The sequence below is a fragment of the Elephas maximus genome, chromosome 9, assembly GCF_024166365.1.
Source record: "Elephas maximus indicus isolate mEleMax1 chromosome 9, mEleMax1 primary haplotype, whole genome shotgun sequence".
Taxonomy (NCBI): domain Eukaryota; kingdom Metazoa; phylum Chordata; class Mammalia; order Proboscidea; family Elephantidae; genus Elephas; species Elephas maximus.
In genome coordinates, this window is record NC_064827.1 from 87336698 (window position 1) to 87358292 (window position 21595).

Here is a 21595-nt window from a genome sequence, read left to right on the forward strand (position 1 = left end):
TCGTTAGAAATTGGATACAGAAACAAAGAAGAAACCAAATCGTGCTTCCTTGTTAACAAGCAGGGTCTGTTACATGCAACAGAATCGCAGGTAATGAAATGCTGTGCATTCCAAGAATGTTCTGGGTAGAAAGTTTACCCCATTTATGTTATAATCATCGTTCAAAGTCATCTTCCCGTTCCCGTTATCGTTAGAGTTATGAAGAAATAAATAATGCTTTTAGTAAGATATTCTAGGCAGCGGAGATCGTGAGAGCAAATTTTGAAATGTGCTTTGGTTCTGGGTATTTCTTGGCAAGCTCTGTACACAATAACCAAAGCTGAGAAGGAAAGGAGTTGGGCATGTAAGCACAAATTTCCCTTTCTGGCAATAGTTAACAGACCACAGGGTGAGGTGGGATACAGTGGCGTACTGAATTTATTGTCCTGGAGTCTCTCTGGCTATGCTAGGAAGAGGGGGATGCCCATGCCTTCTGGCAGTTGCTGTCTTGGTTGTTGTAGTGCTCACAGTTCATAAGTAACAGAGTATGTTTCACACCATAGAGTTAAACTCGAACATAATTGCACCGTTTGATTTATGATTTTTGAAATGTTTTCTCTTTAAATGCTTTGTCAAATTATTTTACCTTTTTTGTTTATAACTTTCAAGAATATCAAGCACTGTTTAAAGGTTTGGTTTTCTTTCAGATTATCTCTAAACTCAGTATCAAATAACTTCCCAAAGAAACTGTATCTTTTGGCTTGCTTTTCTTTCTCCCGTTGAGAAATTAAAAATGGAAACAAAGAAAATTTGAAATGTTCTCATTGTTCCAACAATAGGCAAAGACCAAGTTTCCACCGGCAAAGCAGATTAGAGAATTCTTGGAGTACTTAGTCTAGGTCCTGAATCAAACAAATATGTTTTATAAAACTATCATGGAAAACATGGCATATTTAAAATTTTCATGTCCTTATTTTCCAACACATTTTGAGAAGAAAATTATAATAACTTTTTTTCTTGTAAGACCCCTTTTTCACCGCGAATACTCATAAATGCATACTAGTTTTCTGCTTTAAGAAACCAGGTTGGCACGGGTAACTTTTCTAAGACATTTTTCCTTACATGGGAATACAGAAGGATTAAGTTGAGTAATTAAATGCCTTCTTAAGCAAAAAATTTGCTTCCAACTGCTTCTCACCCATACTCCTTTCTCAACTTTCATAGTCTCTGCTCCCCTACAGACTGGTAATTCAAGACTATCTGATTTCTCAGTTGAATTCTAACTCACCAGTAGGATTTGAATTGTTGAAACAGTAGTCTTAAAATATGAGTTGGGTTTTCTTATTCCAAGTTTTGTGGAGGTATAATTTATATATAGTAACATGCACAGATCTTAAGTGTACAGTTTGAGTTTTGACAAAGGTACATATCAGAATCAATAAGAAGGACTTTCAGAATACACCTGCCAGGAGGTTACAAAGTTTTCTAGATGATTCTGAGCTACACTCCAGTTAAGAACCTTTGCCTTTGTAAAGAACCGAATTAAATGAGTAATGTACATCAAAATACATTAAAGAAAAAACAAAAAAACCCACTGCCGTCGAGTCGATTCCGACTCATAGCGACCGTACAGGACAGAGTAGAGCTGCCCCATAGAGTTGCCTAGGAGTGCCTGGAGGATTTGAACTGCCAACCTCTTGGTTAGCAGCTGTAACCCTTAACTACTGTGTCACCAGAGGTTCCTCAAAATACATAGTATGTCATAAAATGTTATTGAAATTAGATTATTATTTAAAAAAAAAATTCCTCATGTGCCTTTTTCCTGAGTTTAGCAATGCTTGCTCACATGAGCAAAATTCTCAATTTGTTTTTCTATTTATTTTTAAGAAAATAAATGCAAAACTTCATGATGGAGTATGTCAGCGCTGTAAAGAAGTTCTTGAATGGCGTGTAAAATACAGCAAGTACAAACCACTATCAAAGCCTAAAAAATGGTGAGTGGACAAGTTTCCTAAATGCCTCATCTGTGATATGTGTATCAGTTTATTATTTCATTACCCAGATTTCAAAATTGTGTCCAAAAATATTAGAGTAAATGGAGAAACAGTTTGTCTCCCGTGTAGAATATCAATCTTAAAAGCTGCATCCTGGTTTGTAAATGCAGACACATTGTAAAAGTGGATTCATTTTTCCCTGTCCCCTTTTTCCATTAATAAGTAACGCACCATTTTTATGTTGTTGTTGTTAGATGCCATCGAGTCGGTTCCGACTCATAGTGGCCATATGCACAACAGAACGAAACACTGCCTGGTCCTGAGCTATCCTTACAATCATTGTTATGCTTGAGCTCATTATTGCAGCCAGTGTGTCAATCCACCTTGTTGAGGGTCTTCCTCTTTTCCACTGACCCTGTACTCTGCCAAACATGATGTCCTTCTCCAGGGACTGATCCCTCCTGACAACATGTCCAAAGTATGTAAGACGCAGTCTTGCCGTCCTTGCTTCTAAGGAGCATTCCAGTTGTACTTCTTCCAAGACAGATTTGTTGGTTCTTTTGGCAGTCCATGGTATATGCAATATTCTTCGCCAACACCACAATTCAAAGGCGTCAGTTCTTCTTCGGTCTTCTTTATTCATTGTCCAGCTTTCACGTGCATATGATGTGATTGAAAATACCATGGCTTGGGTCAGGTGCACCTTAGTGTTCGAGGTGACATTTTTGCTCTTCAACACTTTAAAGAGGTCCTTTGCAGCAGATTTACCCAATGCAATGCGTCTTTTGATTTCTTGACTGCTGCTTCCATGGCTATTGATTGTGGATCCAAGTAAAATGAAATCCTTGACAACATCAGTCTTTTCTTGGTTTATCATGATGTTGCTCATTGGTCCAGTTGTGAGGATTTTTTGTTTTCTTTATGTTGAGGTGCAATCCATACTGAAGGCTGTGGTCTTTGATCTTCATTAGTATGTGCTTCAAGTCCTCTTCACTTTCAGCAAGCAAGGTTGTGTCATCTGCATAATGCAGGTTATTGATGAGTCTTCCTCCAATCCTGATGCCCTGTTCTTCTTCATATAGTCCAGCTTCTTGTATCATTTGCTCAGCATACAGATTGAATAGGTAAGGTGAAAGAATACAGCCTTGACACACACTTTCATGGCTTTAAACCAATAGCAGCAGAACCATTTTTATAGAACATTGTTTATAAAAGGTGGGTTGGGAGAAAGAAGAAACCAAAAAAACTAAACCTGCTGCCATTGAGTCAATTGCAACTCATAGTGACCCTATAGGACAGAGTAGAACCGCCCCATACAGTTTCCAAGGAACATCTGGTGGATTCGAACTGCCGACCTTTTGGTTAGCAGCTGTAGCTCTTAACCACTATGCCACCAGGGTTTCCAGAGAAAGAAGAGAAAGGCAAAATTTTATCTCCCGTATAATATTTATTATAGATTTTACTTAAAGTGTAGGAAAAAAAAACAAACGAAAAAAAAGTGTAGAAGGTCAGTCTAAATAGTAAGTATGATTTAAACCTTTGGTGTTTGTTTCTGTTAACAAATTATGTTATCCGTTTTGTGAATCTAAAATTCAAGCTATGTGGTAATTTGTTTATTTGAGAATATTTAACAGCTTTGAGAGTTTAATTTGGGCTATTTATTTTGCCTAATATGCTTATTTTTAAGTCCTGCTTTTAACTTGTGTAAATTTACATTTTAAAGATCAAAAGAAAATTTACCCTTTGAAGATTTTTAAAGCTATATTATTTAGAAGGGAGAAAAAAAAAATTTGTTACACTTAAGCCTTTCAAAAAGCATTGTTTTATGAAAGGTAAAAACCTTAAGAATAGACTAGCTTTCTAGATTTTTTTTTTTTTTATTATTGTACTTTAGATGAAGGTTTACAAAACAAACTAGCTTCTCATTAAACAATTAGTACACATATTGCTTTGTCACATTGGTTAACAACCCCACGACATGTTAACACCAGATTTTTTTTTCAGTGCTGTAAAAATGGTGTGGAGGTGCCTGACCTCTTCATCTAACTTCACAAGGGAAAAGATAAAGAATCAAGGTCATGATCAGCCCAAAGCTGATTCCTATGAGCTGTAGGTCAGACATACCACCTCCATCCATTCTTTTTACCATTTCTGATGCCAGCCTCCCTCAGGACCACAGCACACTATCTCTGTGCTGAATTTGATAATCTATTGCAATGGCCACACACAACTCACAGACCATACTCACAGTTATGGGTTTTATTAGGGAAGTAACAGGTTACAGCTCAGAATCAAGATTAGGAAACATGTAGGCAAAGTCTCCCTTCTTCAGTGCAGGATAGCTCTCTCAGCTCCTTTGGGCCATGTAGGGCGCTTCTTGGCCCCCTCAGGACAGGCTCCTCTCAGCCCCCTCTCTCGGCCCCCTTAGGACAGGCACCCTCTCTCAGCCCTAAGCCCTCAGCCCTTGGCCCTGCTAGCCTTAGCCCTGCTTGGCCAAGTGTTATACAGCTCTTTAGCTTCTCTGATAAGTGCCCAGAGGCACCCCACTCCACGAGGAAGCCCCCTGCCCAAAGGTGTTCACCTCTCTCGCACCGTGGGTTGGCTTGTCCACTGTAGCTGCCTCACTCCATGGGGAAGCCCACTGTGCCACCTCGTACCGGTCTACTGGTTCTGCTGCTGCTGTTTCTCTGCCACGCTTCTTGCCAGCCTGCTGCCTTGCTGTCTTCTGTGGTGTTAGAGCTCTGTCTGTCTCCTGAATCTAGGAGGTTCTCAGCACAGGGACCCTGGGTCCAAAGGATATGCTCCACTCCTGGATCCTCTTTCTTTCTGATAGCGAGGTCTCCCCTTCTAGCCTCTGGGATGGCTCATTTTAAGCCTACTGGGCTGCAAAACTTGTGGCCTAGTGGTTAAGAGCTACGGCTGCTAACCAAAAGGCTGGCAGTTGGAATCCACCAGGTGCTCCTTGGAAACCCTATGGGGCAGTTCTGCTCTGCCCTATGGGGTTGCTATGAGTCAGAATCTACTCGATGGCAGTGAGTTTTTTGTGTTTTTTTTTTTTCTTTTTCAGATGGCAAAACTTACCAACCCCCTTTTTAGTGTTCCATATGCCCTATTTGCATGGCCCCAGCACCACAGGGTTCTAGGCACCTTATTTGCATTATTAGCAGGCTCTCCAATGCTGTTGGTGGGCCACAAGCACCATATTTGCATAGCCCCACTCAATCATTTTGTGGGAGTCACAAGACCATGAATGGCTAGAAGGGCCATTTTAAGTAACTCACTGCTCTGCAACTACCATTCAGAACAGAATTTTTATTTATTATAGCCATAGTTAATCTTCCTTTTGGACAGTTATGAATTTCTCTCTCTATTCTTCAGTCTTTTCTCTGTGTTCTCTGGCATTTCATCCTAAAGAAAACACTTTTAAACAAATCTGATAGGTTTTTTGTTTACTGGCCAAATTGAGCAGTAGGGAAATTTGGCAAATGTTAGCACTATCTGACTCTAGACTCCCATTAATGGATTAACCGTGCTCTACTCTACAGTGACTAGGTGGTGGGTGCGCTATAAGCCACATAGTTTTAGTCAATAGGCTCAATGCAAGACTCATAGCTTTCTAAATATTCTCAGCAGATTTTCCTTTCTAGAAAAGTGTTTTGAGATTTCTCTACCTATCTCCATTTTTCACTTGGTACAGTTATTTCTTGAAGGAATTTGAAGTATAGGTCATAAGTATTTATTAAGCCAAATCATTTTAATAGATTAGTGCTGTAACAAAGGAAACAATTTTAAAACCTTCCTGCCTTATCCTCCATTAGCTGCATTTTAATCTCTTATCTTTATAATGTGCTGCATCCTGTATATCTGGTTTTTTACGAATGTGCCAATATGTAAAAGAACATATCAATTATTATAAATTTTCCAGAAGCTATCTTTTACGGCAGCATTTCTGAACTGATTGGTTTTAGGCAGCTCTTGATTTTTCCCTTCTTTTTGTGTATCACTTACTAATATTTTTATGTTAGTTGTTGTTAGTTGCTGTGGAGTCAGTTTCAACTCACGGTGACCTCATGTGTACAAAGTAGAGCAGCTCCGTAGGGTTTTCAAAGCTGTGACCTTTCAGAAGAAGATCTCCAGGCCTGCCTTCAAGGTCCCTCCGGGTGGCTTCAAACTGCCAACCTTTTGGCTATTATTAGTTCACCACTTAACTGTTGACGCCGCCCAGGGACTCCATATTTTTATGGTTCCAGAACAATCCACATACTTTAAATCCTAGAGGAACAAATATTTATTCAGAAAGGAGCAATGATTCAGTTAAAAGTAAAAGAAAAGAAACAGTATTAGTAGCAAATCTTATGTTTAATTCTCTAGAACGTGTGGTCCCAAAGCCCAGCAGCTCTGTCTTGTCTTGGAGTCGAAGTCCTTGGAGCCAGAGAAGCTCATGGAGATGTCGCCGCTATGTAGTCAGTACAGAGGCCTTTGAGATACCTCATTTGGGTCAAGGAGACGAGAGCTAAAGAGAACCCCAGGAGCTGCTATACTGTATGACTCTGATGCAGATGAGGTTGGCTGTAGAATAGTTTTCGATGAATGAAAAATGAAGGAAATGCAATAGTGTGCAATTACCAGTGTACATATAACAAGACATTAAAGCCTAAAGGAAGATCTTTAGGAATAAGGAAGGCTAAGCTAATGCAGAACAAATGATATATCATGATAGTCTAAGAAACTACTAGTCAATACGAGGTTTAAACATGTTACTTAGGAGGGTGCCTGCCTAGAACATCATGAATTTCAGAGGGTTCTGAACACATGGCACGTTCAGCACATTAGAAAGCCTAACTAGCTCTCAAAGTCCAATCCAGGACTGAAAGTGTCATAGAGATTATAACTCACCTATCTCCACCTTGGTTTCTCCGCTATTAAGGGTGGACGGGTCTTAAGCAGTTGGTGAAAAATGCTAATGATAGCATTAAGTCATTTTGAAATTTTAATGTTTTGTTCAAGCTAATCACTTATGAATTTAATCTGTCCTTTGTTAGGATTTGTATAAGAAGTTTATCTTGATAGGAGATGTATCTTTTGTGTAACGATTCGTTTTTCCTACACCCTGAATGTTGTCATTGGTTAAAATGTTGAGTATTGTTTCAGTTGTCTTAGCTATCTCTTGCCACAAAATCTGTAACCAAATGGTCTACAAAAAGACAAGCTTGCAGAACATAAATTAGAAGAGGAAGAGGGGCTGTTTATAAGGGACATTTCTTTTGGAATGAATTAGTCTTTTTTTTTTTTTGGCATCTTAAAAATAACAGTTATTAGTTTTTTAATTTTACTGTGTTTTAGTTGAAAGTTTATAGTGCAAATTGTTTCTCATTAAAAAACTTATACACAAGTAGTTTAATGGCATTGGTTGCAATCCACAAAATATATCTGCACTCTCCCCCTCTCCTGTTCCACCCTGCATTCCCTGTGTCCAATTGTCCAGGTTTCCTGTCCCTTCCTGCCTTCTTGTCTTTTCTTTTGGGCAGTGTTGCCCATTTGGTCTCGTATACTTGATGGAACTAAGAAGCACATTCCTCATGTGTGTTATTGTTTCATAAGCCTGTCTAATCGTTGGCTGAAAGGAGGACTTCAGGAGTGGCTTCAGTTCTGAGTTAGCAGGGTGTGCGGGGGCCATAGTCTCAGGGTGAAGTAGTCATATTTTGACTGCTGGGAAAATTAAAGCCTTTTTCTCCCATTTGTTTGGCCTGTGAATTACCAAAAACCATGTACAATTAGCAAATTTCCTTTGTCCGTGGGATCTGATACAAAAAGGTAGGTCCAAGAAAAAGAATTGTCATCTAAGCCATTCAAAATGATCTGTTTCATTCATAGGAAGCAAAAATTGTACCGTGTTTGTACTCAGCAGAAAACATTTAACGTTTCTGTTTTTCAGTGAGGTGAGATGCTGCAGGATTTTTAAAAGTGTGTTCTTTATGGCAGTTCCTTCCAGTTACTGAAAACAACCCTGGACCATCTCCGAAGACTTTTTAGAAAAGGATAGATATCCTAACTTGAGTTGGGGAAGAGGAATGAATTGAAAATTGTATATTTGCTAGGGCGGGATGGGATGATGGCCGTGAGAGGAAAGGGGATAAAAAGCATCTCATCTCTTAGTGATGTATAAACAATGTGATCTAATAGGATGATTTTAAATATCACTCGGATACCCAAAATTTTAGTCTTTATAGAAATAAACTAAAAGGTTCACGAAGGTAATGCTCAGTTTCTCATAGCTTCTCTGTAAAAGTGCTAAAATAGTCGCCACCCTTGTTTTATATCATGCTACTTAATTATAAGTCAGCCCAGCCTGTACCAGGATCCTGGCTTCCCACCCACTCTGGTTCACATCTTTTGACTTTAAGGCAGGTACTCCCTGGTGGAGAGCTGCTGTGGTGCGACCAACATCTGTCTCCCTTGACACCCAAATGTCATAATCATTGTTAGACCTGAATAAAAGGTTTCAGATTTCAACACTGACATATGTGTGTGTATGCATATATGTAAAAGAATTGTGATTCAGGACAAGTACTAGTCTTTTTGTATAAAACCACATTTTAATTTTTTTATTGTAATTTAGGTGAAAGTTTACAGCTCAAGTTAATTTCTCATACAAAATTTTATACACATATTGTTATGTGACACTAGTTGCAATCGCTATAATGTTAACAGCACACGCCCTTTTTCTACCCCAGGGTTTCCCGTGTCTCTTCAACCAGATCCTGTCCCTTCGTGCCTTCTCATCCTGCCTCCCAAGAGGAGCCACCAGTTTGGTCTCATGCATCTGCTTGAACTAAAAAGCACACTCTTCACAAGTATTACTTTATGTTTTATCATCCTGTCTAATCTTTGTCTGGAAACCCTGGCGGCGTAGTAGTTAAGAGCTACTATGGCTGCTAACCAAAAGGTCAGCAGTTTGAATCTACCAGGTGCTCCTTGAAAACTCTGTGGGACAATTCTACTCTGTCCTATAGAGTCTCTATGAGTCGGAATCAACTTGACAGCAATGGGTTTGTTTTTTGTTTGGTTGATCTTTGTCTGAAGAGTGAGCTTCGGGAGTGGTTTTAGTTCTAGGTTAACACAGTTTCTGAGGACCATGGCTTTGGGGGTTCCTCCAGTCTTAATCAGACCATTAAGTCTGATGTTTTTATGTGAATTTGAGTTCTGCTCTGTACTTTTCTCCTGCCCTGTCAGGGACTCTGTTGTGTTCCTTGTCAGGGCGTAAAACCTCATTTTTCAAGTGCTCTGTTTTTTATTTTTGAAAAAGAAACCCGAGAATAAATCGAGACTATTTACTGTCATTCCTGGTTAGTCCCAAGTCATTCGTGAACACTGTAAATAACAGTATAGAGTTGAATTATCAGAAGACCAAGAGATCTCATACATACAAAATGATATGTGTAACTCTTAAGGAAAGGATCTTGATTTTTTTTTTTTTTAAAGCCATTTATAGACATTTACATTGTTTTTCAGGTACTAGAAATACAGATGGTTAAAAGACTTTGTCTTCAAGCAATGCAAGGCAAGAAATGAAATGGGCTTTTTTCTTTATTCTGAGCTCAAAAAAAAAAAAAAAAAACCATTGCCATCGACTCAATTCCGACTCATAGCAACTGTATAGGACAGAGTAGAGCTGCCCCATAGGGTTTCCAAGGCTGTAAATCTTTACAAAACCAGACTGTCACATCTTTCTCCTGTGAAGTGGCTGGTAGGTTCAAACTGCCTACCTTTTGGTTAGCAGCCAAGCAGTTAACCACTGTGCCATCAGGGCTCCTCATTCTGAGCTCAGAGGGATTAAAAGCCTTATCCAAGATCACCAAGCTAGTAAGATAGATGGAGTTAGGATTTAAATGCAAATTGGTCTATTCCAAAGCCCAGGTTTTCCTATTCTCCCACAGTGAGTCCTCCTTATTGTATGCCTTCATATTCATTCAAAAAGTCCTTCTTTTCTCTTCACCTGAGCCTGATACTATGTTAATTTCTGCAGAAGTCACCTATCTTGTTTGTGAAAGTTATCAAGTGCTGATTACTGGATATATAACCCTACCCTTTTTTTTAAAATATCTATAGAAAGACACATATGGTTTACTTTCAGGTACTGAAATGCCTAAGCTGGTGCCTAAGAACTTCTTTTCCCTTTTGTTTCAGGTAACTAAGCAACTTCCTTCTCCTATTAATTTAGAAGTATGGTTGGCAAATACTAGCATTTATCTTAGGCTATCTAGCCTGCCTCTTTTTTCTTCCCACCCATACAAAAAAAAAAAAAAAAAAATCACTAGTAATATAATGTTAGCTTATTTTCAATATTGCCAGAGTAGCAGAAGAGAAAACAGAAGCTGGTATAAAACAGCAAAAGGCCACAGACAGATTAGGGTCCATACTTAGAATTTGAGAAGCTATAAAAAATCAGTGGTTCTCATTTGGGGATGATTTTGCCTGCCAGGGGCATTTAACAGTGTTATGACTTGGGTGGTAGAGGGGCTGGTGCTGCTGATGTCTAGTGGGTAAAGACTTAAATATCCTACAATACACAGGACTGCCTCTACAACAAAGAATTACATATCTGAAGATGTCAGTAGTGTCTCAGTTGAAAAACCGTGCTCTGTGTGAAATAGGTGGATACTCAGAGGGTCAAGCTACTAAAATGTCCTGTGTGTATTAGTTCAGTAGTTTTAAAACTTTTCAACTCTAAAATTCTTGACTAAAACAAAAGCTTACTCAGGACTCCAGTGAATACAACAGGCTAAAGCAGAACTGCCACGAACAGGGAGAAGATGAATGGTCATTGAAGGCAGATTTCATCATGAAAGTATTTCAAATGAAGAGGGAAAGAACTGGTGTAATGCGCATTGGCACCAACATTTTCTGGAGATGTTTGGCCTTACCGTTTCTTGTCATTGTGGGTGTTTTTTGCCTAAAACATGGTTTCGTTTTCATTAAACAAAGTCATTGCCCTGACCGTCACATCCAGGTACTTGCACCTCCTGGTTGATAATTTTTTAATTTATTGCCTCTCAGTTTTTTTTTTTTTGCTGACTGCCACAGCACAGTTCGTGTCTCTTCATACTTCATTGCACTGAATAAGTAACATCTTCCACTCTCTTTTAAAATTATCTTGGCATCTCATCTCACCTCTACTCACATTCCTTTGTTGATCCAGAGTTGAATTAACCAGTGGTTTAAAAAAAAAAATTCAAAATGTTTCTGGGGCTCCGGTGGAGGACGGATTGGGTCTCCAGCAGCAGGAGGCCAAGAGGAGCTTTGTACCCAGAGAAGTGCTCCTGTTATAGTCTACCGTTGTGTGGGGGGCACTAGTGGTTAAGAGCTTGGCTGCTAATCAAAAAGCCGGCAGCTCAAATCCACTAGCTGCTCCTTGGAAATCCTATGGGGCAGTTCTACTCTGCCCTGTAGGGTTGCTGTGAGTCAGAATCGATGCAACATCAGTGGGTTTGTTTTGTTTTGGTTTATTGCGTGTTGGGGGGCGGGGCGCGGGGAGTCTGCCAGGGTCCTCCACACTCTTGGGAGACAAAGTATACTGCTTGGGAGAAAGTTGAGAAATGGGGATGAGCTGTTGCTCACGGCGCCGTATGTATGACTTGTTTCCCTAACCGTGTCTTTGCTCCGTCTTGACTACAAAGCTTTTCTCTAACCAAATTAGCTAAGATCTTTATGGACTAACTCCCTAATTTTTTAACCCCTTTATTTTCACAGGGAAAAAGTGCTTGCCTCTGAAACTCTTCTGAAGAGTACCACTGCCCTCATTTTACAAAGAAAGCAAATAAGTGCACAGAAAGCCCCAGCTACAATCCACATGTTCGTAACACTTCAACTTGCCTCCATTTTGATGTATTGCAAAAGTGAGCGTATTTACCACCTCTTTGCGTTCCAGAGGAAACCCTGGTGGCGTAGTGGCTAAGTGCTACAGCTGCTAACCAAAGGGTCGGCAGTTCGAATCCACCAGCCACTCCTTGGAAGCTCTATGGGGCAGTTCTACTCTGTCCTGTAGGGTCGCTATGAGTCGGAATCGACTCGACGGCACTGGGTTTGGTTTTTCTGGTTTGGTTGCATTCCAGAAGCAGCACTTCTTTTAATAAAATACACGTGTGACCAGTCTCTGAGTCAATGATACAAAGCTATATTGCATATGTGAGAAAAATAAACAGCAGATTCAAATAAAAAGGAAAAATAAATGGATATTTTTTCCAGTGAATAGCTGTGTAAAGCATTTTTGCTTATTATTTCCGTCTCTTTTAAATTTGAGGAATATATTTATATCAAGACATCCAAAAATTGAGTGCTTTATTATGAGATCTTCTAGTAGAAAAACTGTCTTAAGTATTAGTAAGCATTGGTGCTATCAAAACTGGTAATTAGAATGGAAATGTGAAAGTTCTATGTTTTTGTGTATGGTAGAATCATAGCCAGAGAAGGCTCTGGACTCGTTGGTATTCTATATAGAGAAACAGCTAAAAAGTATTGAATAAAGTCGAGTGCCTTGAGATTGGCACATACGGCAAGAAGAAACAAACTAAAAGGTTGTAGTAAAAATCAGATGCTTCATTTACATGTTTATTGCCTAAAGACTAGCTTTCTATGGATGATTGTTGCCACTTAAACTAAACAGTGATCGGATTGTATCCAGTGTATACAGACCCCTTCCTATCTTGCCCATGTTTCAAACATCATTTTTGTACTTACTCATTAGACTTGGAAATATGGAAGTGAAGTTAATACCAGTTGTTTTCATTACATTTTATAAACTTTATTGGCTAAGAGGGAAGGATTGGAATTTTTAAGTGCGGAATTAAATTTTACACCAAACTCCAGGGGACATCCCAGTCAATTTTACTGAAAACAATGCATTACTAGAAATAAATACATCATTAGAAATCACTTTACCGGACCAGTGAAAAATTGATTACATATTGCTGTGACCCAGTGCCGTCGAGTCGATTCCAACTCATTGCGACCCTGTATTGCTGTGAAGGAGGCAATAATTTAGGAAGGGGGGAAAAAAAACTCTTCTGAAATACTACAGGAGAAAGGGATATTTAGTGATTAAACTTTCATTATCAGCTGTGGTTGTCCCCCATTTTGTCATCTGATGTGATTTTCCTATGTATGATAAATCCCACCTCTGTGATGTTAATGAGGTGTGATTAGCAGCAGGTAATGTTAATAAGACAGGACTCAGTCTACAAGATTAGATTGTGTTTTAGGTCCATCTCCTTTGAGAGTAAAAGAGAGAAGCAAGCAGAGAGACATGGGAACCTCATACCACCAAGGAACAAGTACCAGGAGAATAGCATGTCCTTTAGACCCTGGGTCCCTGTGCGGAGAAGCACCTAGACCAGAGAAAGATTATTGACAAGGACCTTCCCCCAGAGCTGACAGAGAGAGAAAACCTTCCCTGGAGCTGGCACCCTGCATTTGGACTTCTGGCCTTCTAAACTGTTAAGAGGATAAATTTTTTCTGTTTGTTAAACCCATCCACTTGTGGTATTTCAGTTGTAGTAGCACTAGGCAACTAAGACATGGCCTAGTCCTCTCTCTATATGTATACCTTTATGTAGTTTATTTACGTAAGTTTGTGATGGCAGACGTGACTGGGATGAACACAGTTGAACAGTATATGCTATCTGCCAGACTCAAAGCAGAATGTCAAAGACGGTAAAAGGTTCAACTATAGTTTAACAGTTTCTTTTTCTTGACCTTCTGGCCCCTGTCCTCTATAAACTTGGTAAAAGTGTACCATAAGTAGCTGAGGAAAAGCCCTGTGATTGGATACCTTTTCCTCCTGTAATGCAGCATGACTTCATGAATAAGAACTAGAGATGGTATGTATCTCAGTTCCAGCATTTTTTATAATAGGTTGAGGCCATGAAGATTGATTAGTAATAAAAGAATTATGTCACCATATTCCAGGAATATTAAAATGACGTAAAGTGGAGTTTTGGTCACAGGTTCCTCTTTACACCATCATGTAGCATATGCTGACTGTAAACCCTGGCCATATTCTTGCCTGGAATCTTGGTCTTAATATTTTGGAGGGTAAAAGGGGAGGGCTTTAATTACCTCCACCATTTGTTCCCCTGTGCATGAAACCTACTTTTTGCCATTAATGTTGATTAACACAGCAAACTTTGATTTAAAATTTCCATCTTCTCCTTTTTTCTAAACTACTTTTGGTGATTAATATTTTGTACTCTTAAGAATTATTCTAATCAAAATTACTGCAGTAAGGTAGTACAGCCCCTCTACTTACTTTCAAACACATACTCTTAGAAGTTGGGGAAGTGAAATTTAACATCTTATACTCACAGTACTTGAAATTTGGGGATATTATTCCTTTAAAAGCATTTTTTAAGTAGTATATGGTATAATTTCATGATGTGGTTTCAGAATCTTCCCATGCTGAGCACAGGTTATTTAGAGCCATGGCAGGAAATGTGACTTTAGGGACTCTGTCAGTGTTGTTTCTGTTTCTTGTACCTCAAGGGTGGGGCACCAGCTCACTGTTTACAAAAGCACCTAGTCATCACATACATGAGAGTCCTACACGTGAAGCTGAAGTATGGTAAAGGTTAAAGCGTAATAGCATAATCAGGAAACAAAGACAGTGCCAGCAAAGTTGTAATAGAGCAAAATAAAGCCTATTATTTCTAGCAAGTGTGAGGAACATACAGCTCTTTTCCCCTTTGTGTTTATCGCCTAGATTGACCGTTCTCAAACTTTCTGTCCTCAGGACTATCTCTTTATACTCTTACAGATTATTGAGTCTCCCCAAGAGCTTTGTTTATGCAGGCTTATATAAGTTGTACCTATTGATGTTTACAGTAATAGATATTAAAACTGAGAAATGTTAAAAATAGTAAATATACTCATTGTGTTAATAACATTTTTAATGAAAAATAACTTTTTGGAAAAAAACATCCTGAGTAGCATTTTGCAAATCCCTTTAACATCTAAAACAAAAAAAAAACAAACCCACTGCTGTCGAGTCGATTCCAACTCAGGACAGAATAGAACTGCCCCATAGAGTTTCCAAGGGGCGCTTGGCAGATTCAAACTGCTGACCCTTTGGTTAGCAGCCGTAGCACTTAACCACTACGCCACCAGGGTTTCCCTTTAATATCTAGCTAATCAGAAGTCAGCTAGCTCTCAAATCTGCTTTTACATTCTAAATTGAAGTGAATGAGGGAAATCTGGCCTCACAAAAATATGTAGTTAGAAAAGAAAAGAGTACATTTTAATAACCTTTTCAGATAATTGTTCTTTGATGCTATACCACATTTCAACAAATGATAGTTTCTTAAAGGTTAGTTGCTATGTGGGATTTAAAGTACATCAGTGAACTCTGTACATTGTTACGCTAAAATCCATTAGTCTGTTTTGTACTTTGAATGGGTCTTTTACCCATATATGAATTTGTAACTTCATGCAGGGGTCATTTGGAAAATACTGTTTTACGGAATTATTCAGACCTTCTAAATGATGATATATTTTATTATACAATAGGAAAAATCATATGTGTTAACATCACTAAAGATGTCATCAAAGTCTATGAGTTTTTTGGTTTTGGTTCTTATGAGTTTGTGGAGGTGAAGAATGCAACAATTACTAGTATACTTTGGTGCCACTGCCTTTGTTCATATAGGAGCCCTGGTGACACAGTGGTTAAAGCAATCAGCTGCTAATGGAAAGGTCAGTGGTTGGAAACCACCAGAGGCTCTGCAGGAGAAAGATGTGGCAGTCTGCTTCCACAGAGATTTACAGCTTTGGAAACCCTATGGGGTCGCTATGAGTTGGCATCTACTCGGTGGCAGCGGGTTTGGTTTTTTTGGCCTTTGTTCATACTAAGGTGCCAGCACTTTTACTTACTGATATAAAGAATGAGACTCAAAGAAGTGAAGGTGACTGTCACAAGATTATGTGGCAAGGACATGTCAGAGCTGGGCTAGAATCTAAGTCTCTGGTTTCCCAAACCAGTTTTCTTTCCCGCTCCTTTGTTTTCAAAATAATATCTCCCACTGCTTACAATGTTCCACTGAAAACTCTTAAGTTCTGCCCTTGATTTCCATTCTTAAATACGTAGTGAACATTTATTAGCTTTTCATTGCTTTTTCTTCCCTTTTGTGTTTTTCGCTAAACCATCTTAGTTTCATAAACTCCGTCTTCGTTTCCTGGGGTTGCCATAATGGAATACCCAAGTAGCTATAAAGAACAGATTTGTTTTCTCACCCTTCTGGAGGCTAGATGTCTGAATTGAGGGCTTTCGCAGGACTGTGCGCTCTCCCAGTGGGCTCTAGGGGAACATCCTTTCTTGCCTCTTCCAGATTCTAGTGGCCCAGATTACCCCTTGGCATTCTCACATGCTGTAGCTTCCCCGAGTGTTTACCATTGTAAAAAATAAACATGTAGATATTTTTAAAAAGTATATTGCTACCTCTTTTGTCAGTAAACTTTATGTACTTGGTTATAGAGATAACCTGTGTTTTTATTTAGCTACAGTTTCAACTAAATGATTGTTGTTGTTGCTAGGTGCGGACAAGTTGGTTCCAACTCATAGTGACCCTGTGTACAACAGAATGAAATACTGCCTGGTCCTGAGCCATCCTCACAATCGTTGTTATGCTTGAGCCCATTGTTGCAGCCACTGTGTCAATCCATCTTGTTGAGAGCTGTCCTCTTTTCGCTAACCCTCTTCTGCTTTACCAAGCATGATGTCCTAAATGATTAGTTGTGGTATAATTGTCATTATTGTTTCTGGGAGTTGTATTTCATAGAGAAATGAAAAGATGGTAAAACCATCATCATTTTAGCAACCAGGAAGTTTTCTTAGCAATGGGCTCACAAAATGTTCAAAATGCAGCCATTTCAAGAGAAAGTATGTTAGAAAAAAATTATATTTATGTGAATGTAAAGTTTTTCCTTACTGTGTATTTTATAATAGAAAATCTCCAGGAATGGTTCAGAATTTACAGTTATTTCTAAAGATGTTTTAAGATACTTTACAACTTCTATGACAATTTGGAATGACTATCTCTTATGATTGAAATAATATCCAAACCATTCTGTGCTTAAGATCAAAATTCGTTGGATAGGTAAATGTCGTATTGAGGTAGGAAAAAACATGCAGAAACAGTTACCTCCCCTCGCTCTACTCCCCGTGCGGACAGAAAACCTGGATAAGAGTTTAGAAAGAGAAGGCACACTATGGTCTGCTTTTGTGACAGAGAAACTGGGAAGCTATGAACCTCTGAAATTTCTTTGTAATTAACTTATTTCATGTTTATAAAAAGGAAAAATGTTGTTCTAAATGTGTGTATGTATACATGTACGTACACACCCTTGCCTTGCTGTAATATAGGTGTTGTTTGTGATCAGAGAACTACTAGCCTAGCAAAACCTAACTAATTTTCAGGATGAATTTGAGTTTGAAAAGAGCCTAATTTCCTTTCAGCTCCAGAATTCATTGCATTCTCTCAATTGACCATCACAGTCTCGACCAAATTTGGGAACACTGGAAAACCCCCACTTAAATATCAAGGCAGGATTACTTTGATCTAGGTGAAGGACTCTCCTGGTAGTGTACATGAGAATTACTTGAGCTCATTTAACACACAGATTCTTGGGACTCATCCCCAGAGATTCTGATTATATAAATTGTGGATGGAACCCAGGAATCTGCATTTTAGTAAGCTATGCAGGTATTGGAAACCCTGGTGGCGTAGTGGTTAAGTGCTACAGCTGCTAACCAAAGGGTCGGCAGTTCGAATCCACCAGGCACCCCTTGGAAACTCTATGGGGTAGGTCTCCTCTGTCCTATAGGGTCGCTATGAGTTGGAATCGACTCGACGGCACTGGGTTTGGTTTTTGGTTTTGGATGCAGGTATTTCATGATTACTCTTTAAGAGTCACTGTTCTTGGAACTGGGGCCTGGCGGAGCAGTGGTTAAGAGCCCAGCTGCTAACCAAAAGGTCAGCAGTTCAAATCCACCAACCACTCCTTGGAGACCATATGGGACACTTCTACTCTGCCCTATAGGGTTGCTGTGAGTTGGAATCGACTCCACGGCAGTGGGTTTGTTTCGGTTGTTTTGTTCTTGGGACTGTATGGATAGAGAATGTAGAATCTAGAGTCTTTTGACTTTAGATTTCAAACTTGATGTCTCATTTTTAAACCTATTTTATATGTAAATTTTAACATGAACAGTCCGTAAATAAAAATTTATCCTTGAATTGGTAGTTTGGATACTTACTGGTTTACCCCAGGGATCCCTAGTGAGAAACAGATCTTCATAAAAATGAAAACGTACTCTAATTTTTTTGAAGCCTCAGATGAACCTAACCAAGACAGACTCATTCTTTAAAATTATTTTAAAACTTTTTTAACTGAAGCCAAAAAGCATTGCGACCTAATCCATTGTGAAATAATCCTTTAGGATTATTTAGAAGTTTATCCATGTGTGTTCTAATGATATAATTTTTTTTTAATCTATTTTTATGCCAGAGTAATTTAGGTAAAGCTTTTTAGAAAGCTAAAACAAACACACAAGAATGACAAAAAATTTTATGATGAAAATTTTTATGACACCTCTTACTTCATCAAATAAATCTTAATTAGCAAAAAAGAATTAATATTTGATTTTCTTTTCCTCTTTTAGTGTTAAATGTTTACAAAAGACAGTGAAGGACCCTTATCACATAATGTGTAGACCTTGTGCTTGTGAACTTGAAGTTTGTGCTAAATGTGGAAAGAAAGAAGACATTGTTACTCCGTGAGTATTTTATGTTTGGAATTCTTTTAGTAATTGACACGTGAATATTCTTTTATTGAAACCTTCAGTAACTCTTAGACTTTAAGTTGCTGTATATCACCCTAATGTAGATTTTTTTTCTACCTGGCAAGAAAATACTTGTTGAATTTTTCTATCATTATAATAAAAGTGAGATTTTATATTTTTAGGAAAAAAAGAATGATCCATTACAAGAGAATTACTCCCTTTATATATATTTTTTCTTTTATGGACGTCATATAATTAGTTTCTTTGAGCCTACTTTATGGACAACAGTATAATTGGTTGGATCTTGAGTTAATCTTCAAGGATCTTTTCCTATACACTTATTTCATTAACTCATTGCCATTGAGTCCATTCCAACTCATAGTGACCCTATAGGACAGAGTAGAACTGCCCCCATAGGGTTTCCAAAGAGTGGCCAGTGAATTCAAACTGCCAGCCTTTTGGTTAGCAGCTGTAGCTCTTAACCACTGCACCACCAGGGCTCCTATTAATCAAGAAATGTAGTACTCAGCCTTTTTAAGCTACCCTGTTACATAATGAAAGCCTGAAAAATAATTAGAAGTTTTTTTTCTTCCATCATTAGGTTTATTAAAGAATCAGAAAAGACAGAAAATTTTGAAAATAATCTAAGTACCAACCATAGAAGAAGCTGCATAAGAAATGAAGACGAAAGTGATGGTGATTTAGACTTTGATATTGATTTAGCTGACACGGAAGAAGACAATCAAGTGAACCAATATAAGTACATTAAATGTCAGTCTGAGAATATGAAGTTCTGACCAACTTGTGACTTTGAAGGCTTTACAAAAAACTATTGTAAAATTGGAAAACCTGTAGAAAATAGGCACAATTTATACATGGATAACATAAGTTGTGAGTGATAAAATTTGAGTGATCACAAAGCTTTTGTCCAGAGTTTTCTTATAATAAATTTGTAAGTAGCGTATGCTAGAATATTTGCCAAAGTTGACTGTTGAGATATTATATTACAATGCATGGGAATTATTTAGAAAACTATTACCTAATATCAAACTAAAAATGATTCAGAATTGATGGTTACATAAGAACTACCTCATGTAAATATAAAAAGACATTATTATGTTGTTAGCCTCGAAAATTGGCCCTCAGCACCGGGAGCAAATGAAGAACACCAAAGACACAAGGTAGTTATGAGCTCAAGAGACAGAAAGGGCCACATAAATCAGAGACTACATCAGCCTGAGACCAGAAGAAATAGATGGTGCCCGGCTACAACCTATGACTGCCCCGACAGGGAACACAACAGAGAATCCCTGATGGAGCAGGAGAGCAGTGGGATGCAGACCTCCGATTCTCATGAAAAAAGACCAGACTTAATGGTCTGACTGAGACTAGAAGGACCCCGAAGGTCATGGTCCCCAGATCTGCTGTTAGCCCAAGACTGAAACCATTCCCAAAGCCAACTCTTCAGGCAGGAATTGGACTAGACTATAAGACAGAAAATGATACTGGTGAGGGGTGAGCTTCTTGGCTCAATAGACAAATGAGGCTATGTGGGCAGCTCCTGTCTGGAAGGGAGATGAGAAGGCAGAGGGGGACAGAAGCTGGCTGAATGGACACGGGAATACAGGGTGGAGAGCAACTAGGATTATATAAAAAAACAAGGTGAATATAAATTTTTGTATGAGAGACTGACTTGATTTGTAAACTTCCACATAAAGCACAATAAAAAAAAAAAAAAGCCCTCAGTAATTACATTTTGATGGATTGATCTCAAATAAGCAGTCCACACTGAAAAAGCCCCTTGTTTGCTCTCTATAAAGCAAAAACACTGTTACTTTTTTATAATGAATGTATAGCAGTTTTTCTGTGAAAATACTTTTGCATACCTTACCACATTTTACCCTTTTTTCCTCTTGTGAAATATACATACAGGAAAAAATGCAAAACTATATTAAGTATAGTTTATCAAATAATTGTTAGGGAAAGTTCATACATCTGTCACCCAGGAGAAGAAGCTGTCGGCACCAGAATCCCCTCATGTGGCCTTTCCTTGCCACCAGCTCATCCTTCTTTCCAGAGTTGACACTATCCTGAATTTTGATATTGTTTCTCCTTAGTTTTACTATTCATGTGTGTATTCCTAAACAATATAAATTAACTTTCTCTGCTTTTTCACCTTTTTGCCTATCTTTTACTTTGAAAAATCTCCGACCTACAGAAAAGTCGCAAAAATAGGTACAATATACATTTGTATACCCCTGCCCTAGATTACCAAATGTGAACATTTTACCACATTTTCTTTATCTACATTATTGTTGTTCGCTGCCCTCAAGTTGGCCCCCAACTCCTGCTGACCTCGTGTTTCAGAGTAGCACTGCTCCATAGGGTTTCAGTGGCTGTGATCTTTCGGACTTTCTTTCGTGATGCTGCAGGGTGGATTCAGACCACCAACTTCTTAGTTAGTAGCTGAGTGCAAACTGTTTGCACTGCTCAGGTACCTTTATCTCTCTATGGATAAATAAAAAACAGAAACCAACAGTTCACCGTTGAGTCATTTCCAACTCAGAATGATTCCACGTGTGTCAGAGTACAACTATACTCCATAGGGTTTTCAGTGACTGATCTTTTAGAAGTTGACTGCCAGGTCTTTCTTCTGAAGTACCTCTTGGTGACTTCAAACCGCCAACCCTTCGGTTAGCAGTTGAGAACTGCACCACCCAGGGACTCCGTAGATAAATGTTTATGTACATCTGGTTGGCTGAATCATTTGAAAGTAAGTGGCAGGCATTAGTTTTGA

General features: G+C 38.6%; 1 protein-coding gene across 7 annotated transcripts in view; it reads left to right on the forward strand.

The window, feature by feature from the left end:
• C9H9orf85 (chromosome 9 C9orf85 homolog) overlaps nt 1-21595 on the forward strand; it is a 105910-nt gene that overhangs the window by 26902 nt on the left and 57413 nt on the right. Inside the window, exons 2-5 of one of the 7 annotated variants that reach the window (XR_007518783.1) lie at nt 1867-1973; nt 11724-11825; nt 18679-18792; nt 19400-20460. Coding sequence is in view for 6 of the 7 variants with exons in the window: in XM_049896970.1 (XP_049752927.1) it covers nt 1867-1973; nt 11724-11825; nt 18679-18792; nt 19400-19595 (519 nt within the window). In the remaining variant the exon portion in view is untranslated. The other 6 variants (XM_049896970.1, XM_049896973.1, XM_049896972.1 and 3 more) reach the window with 6 other exon arrangements.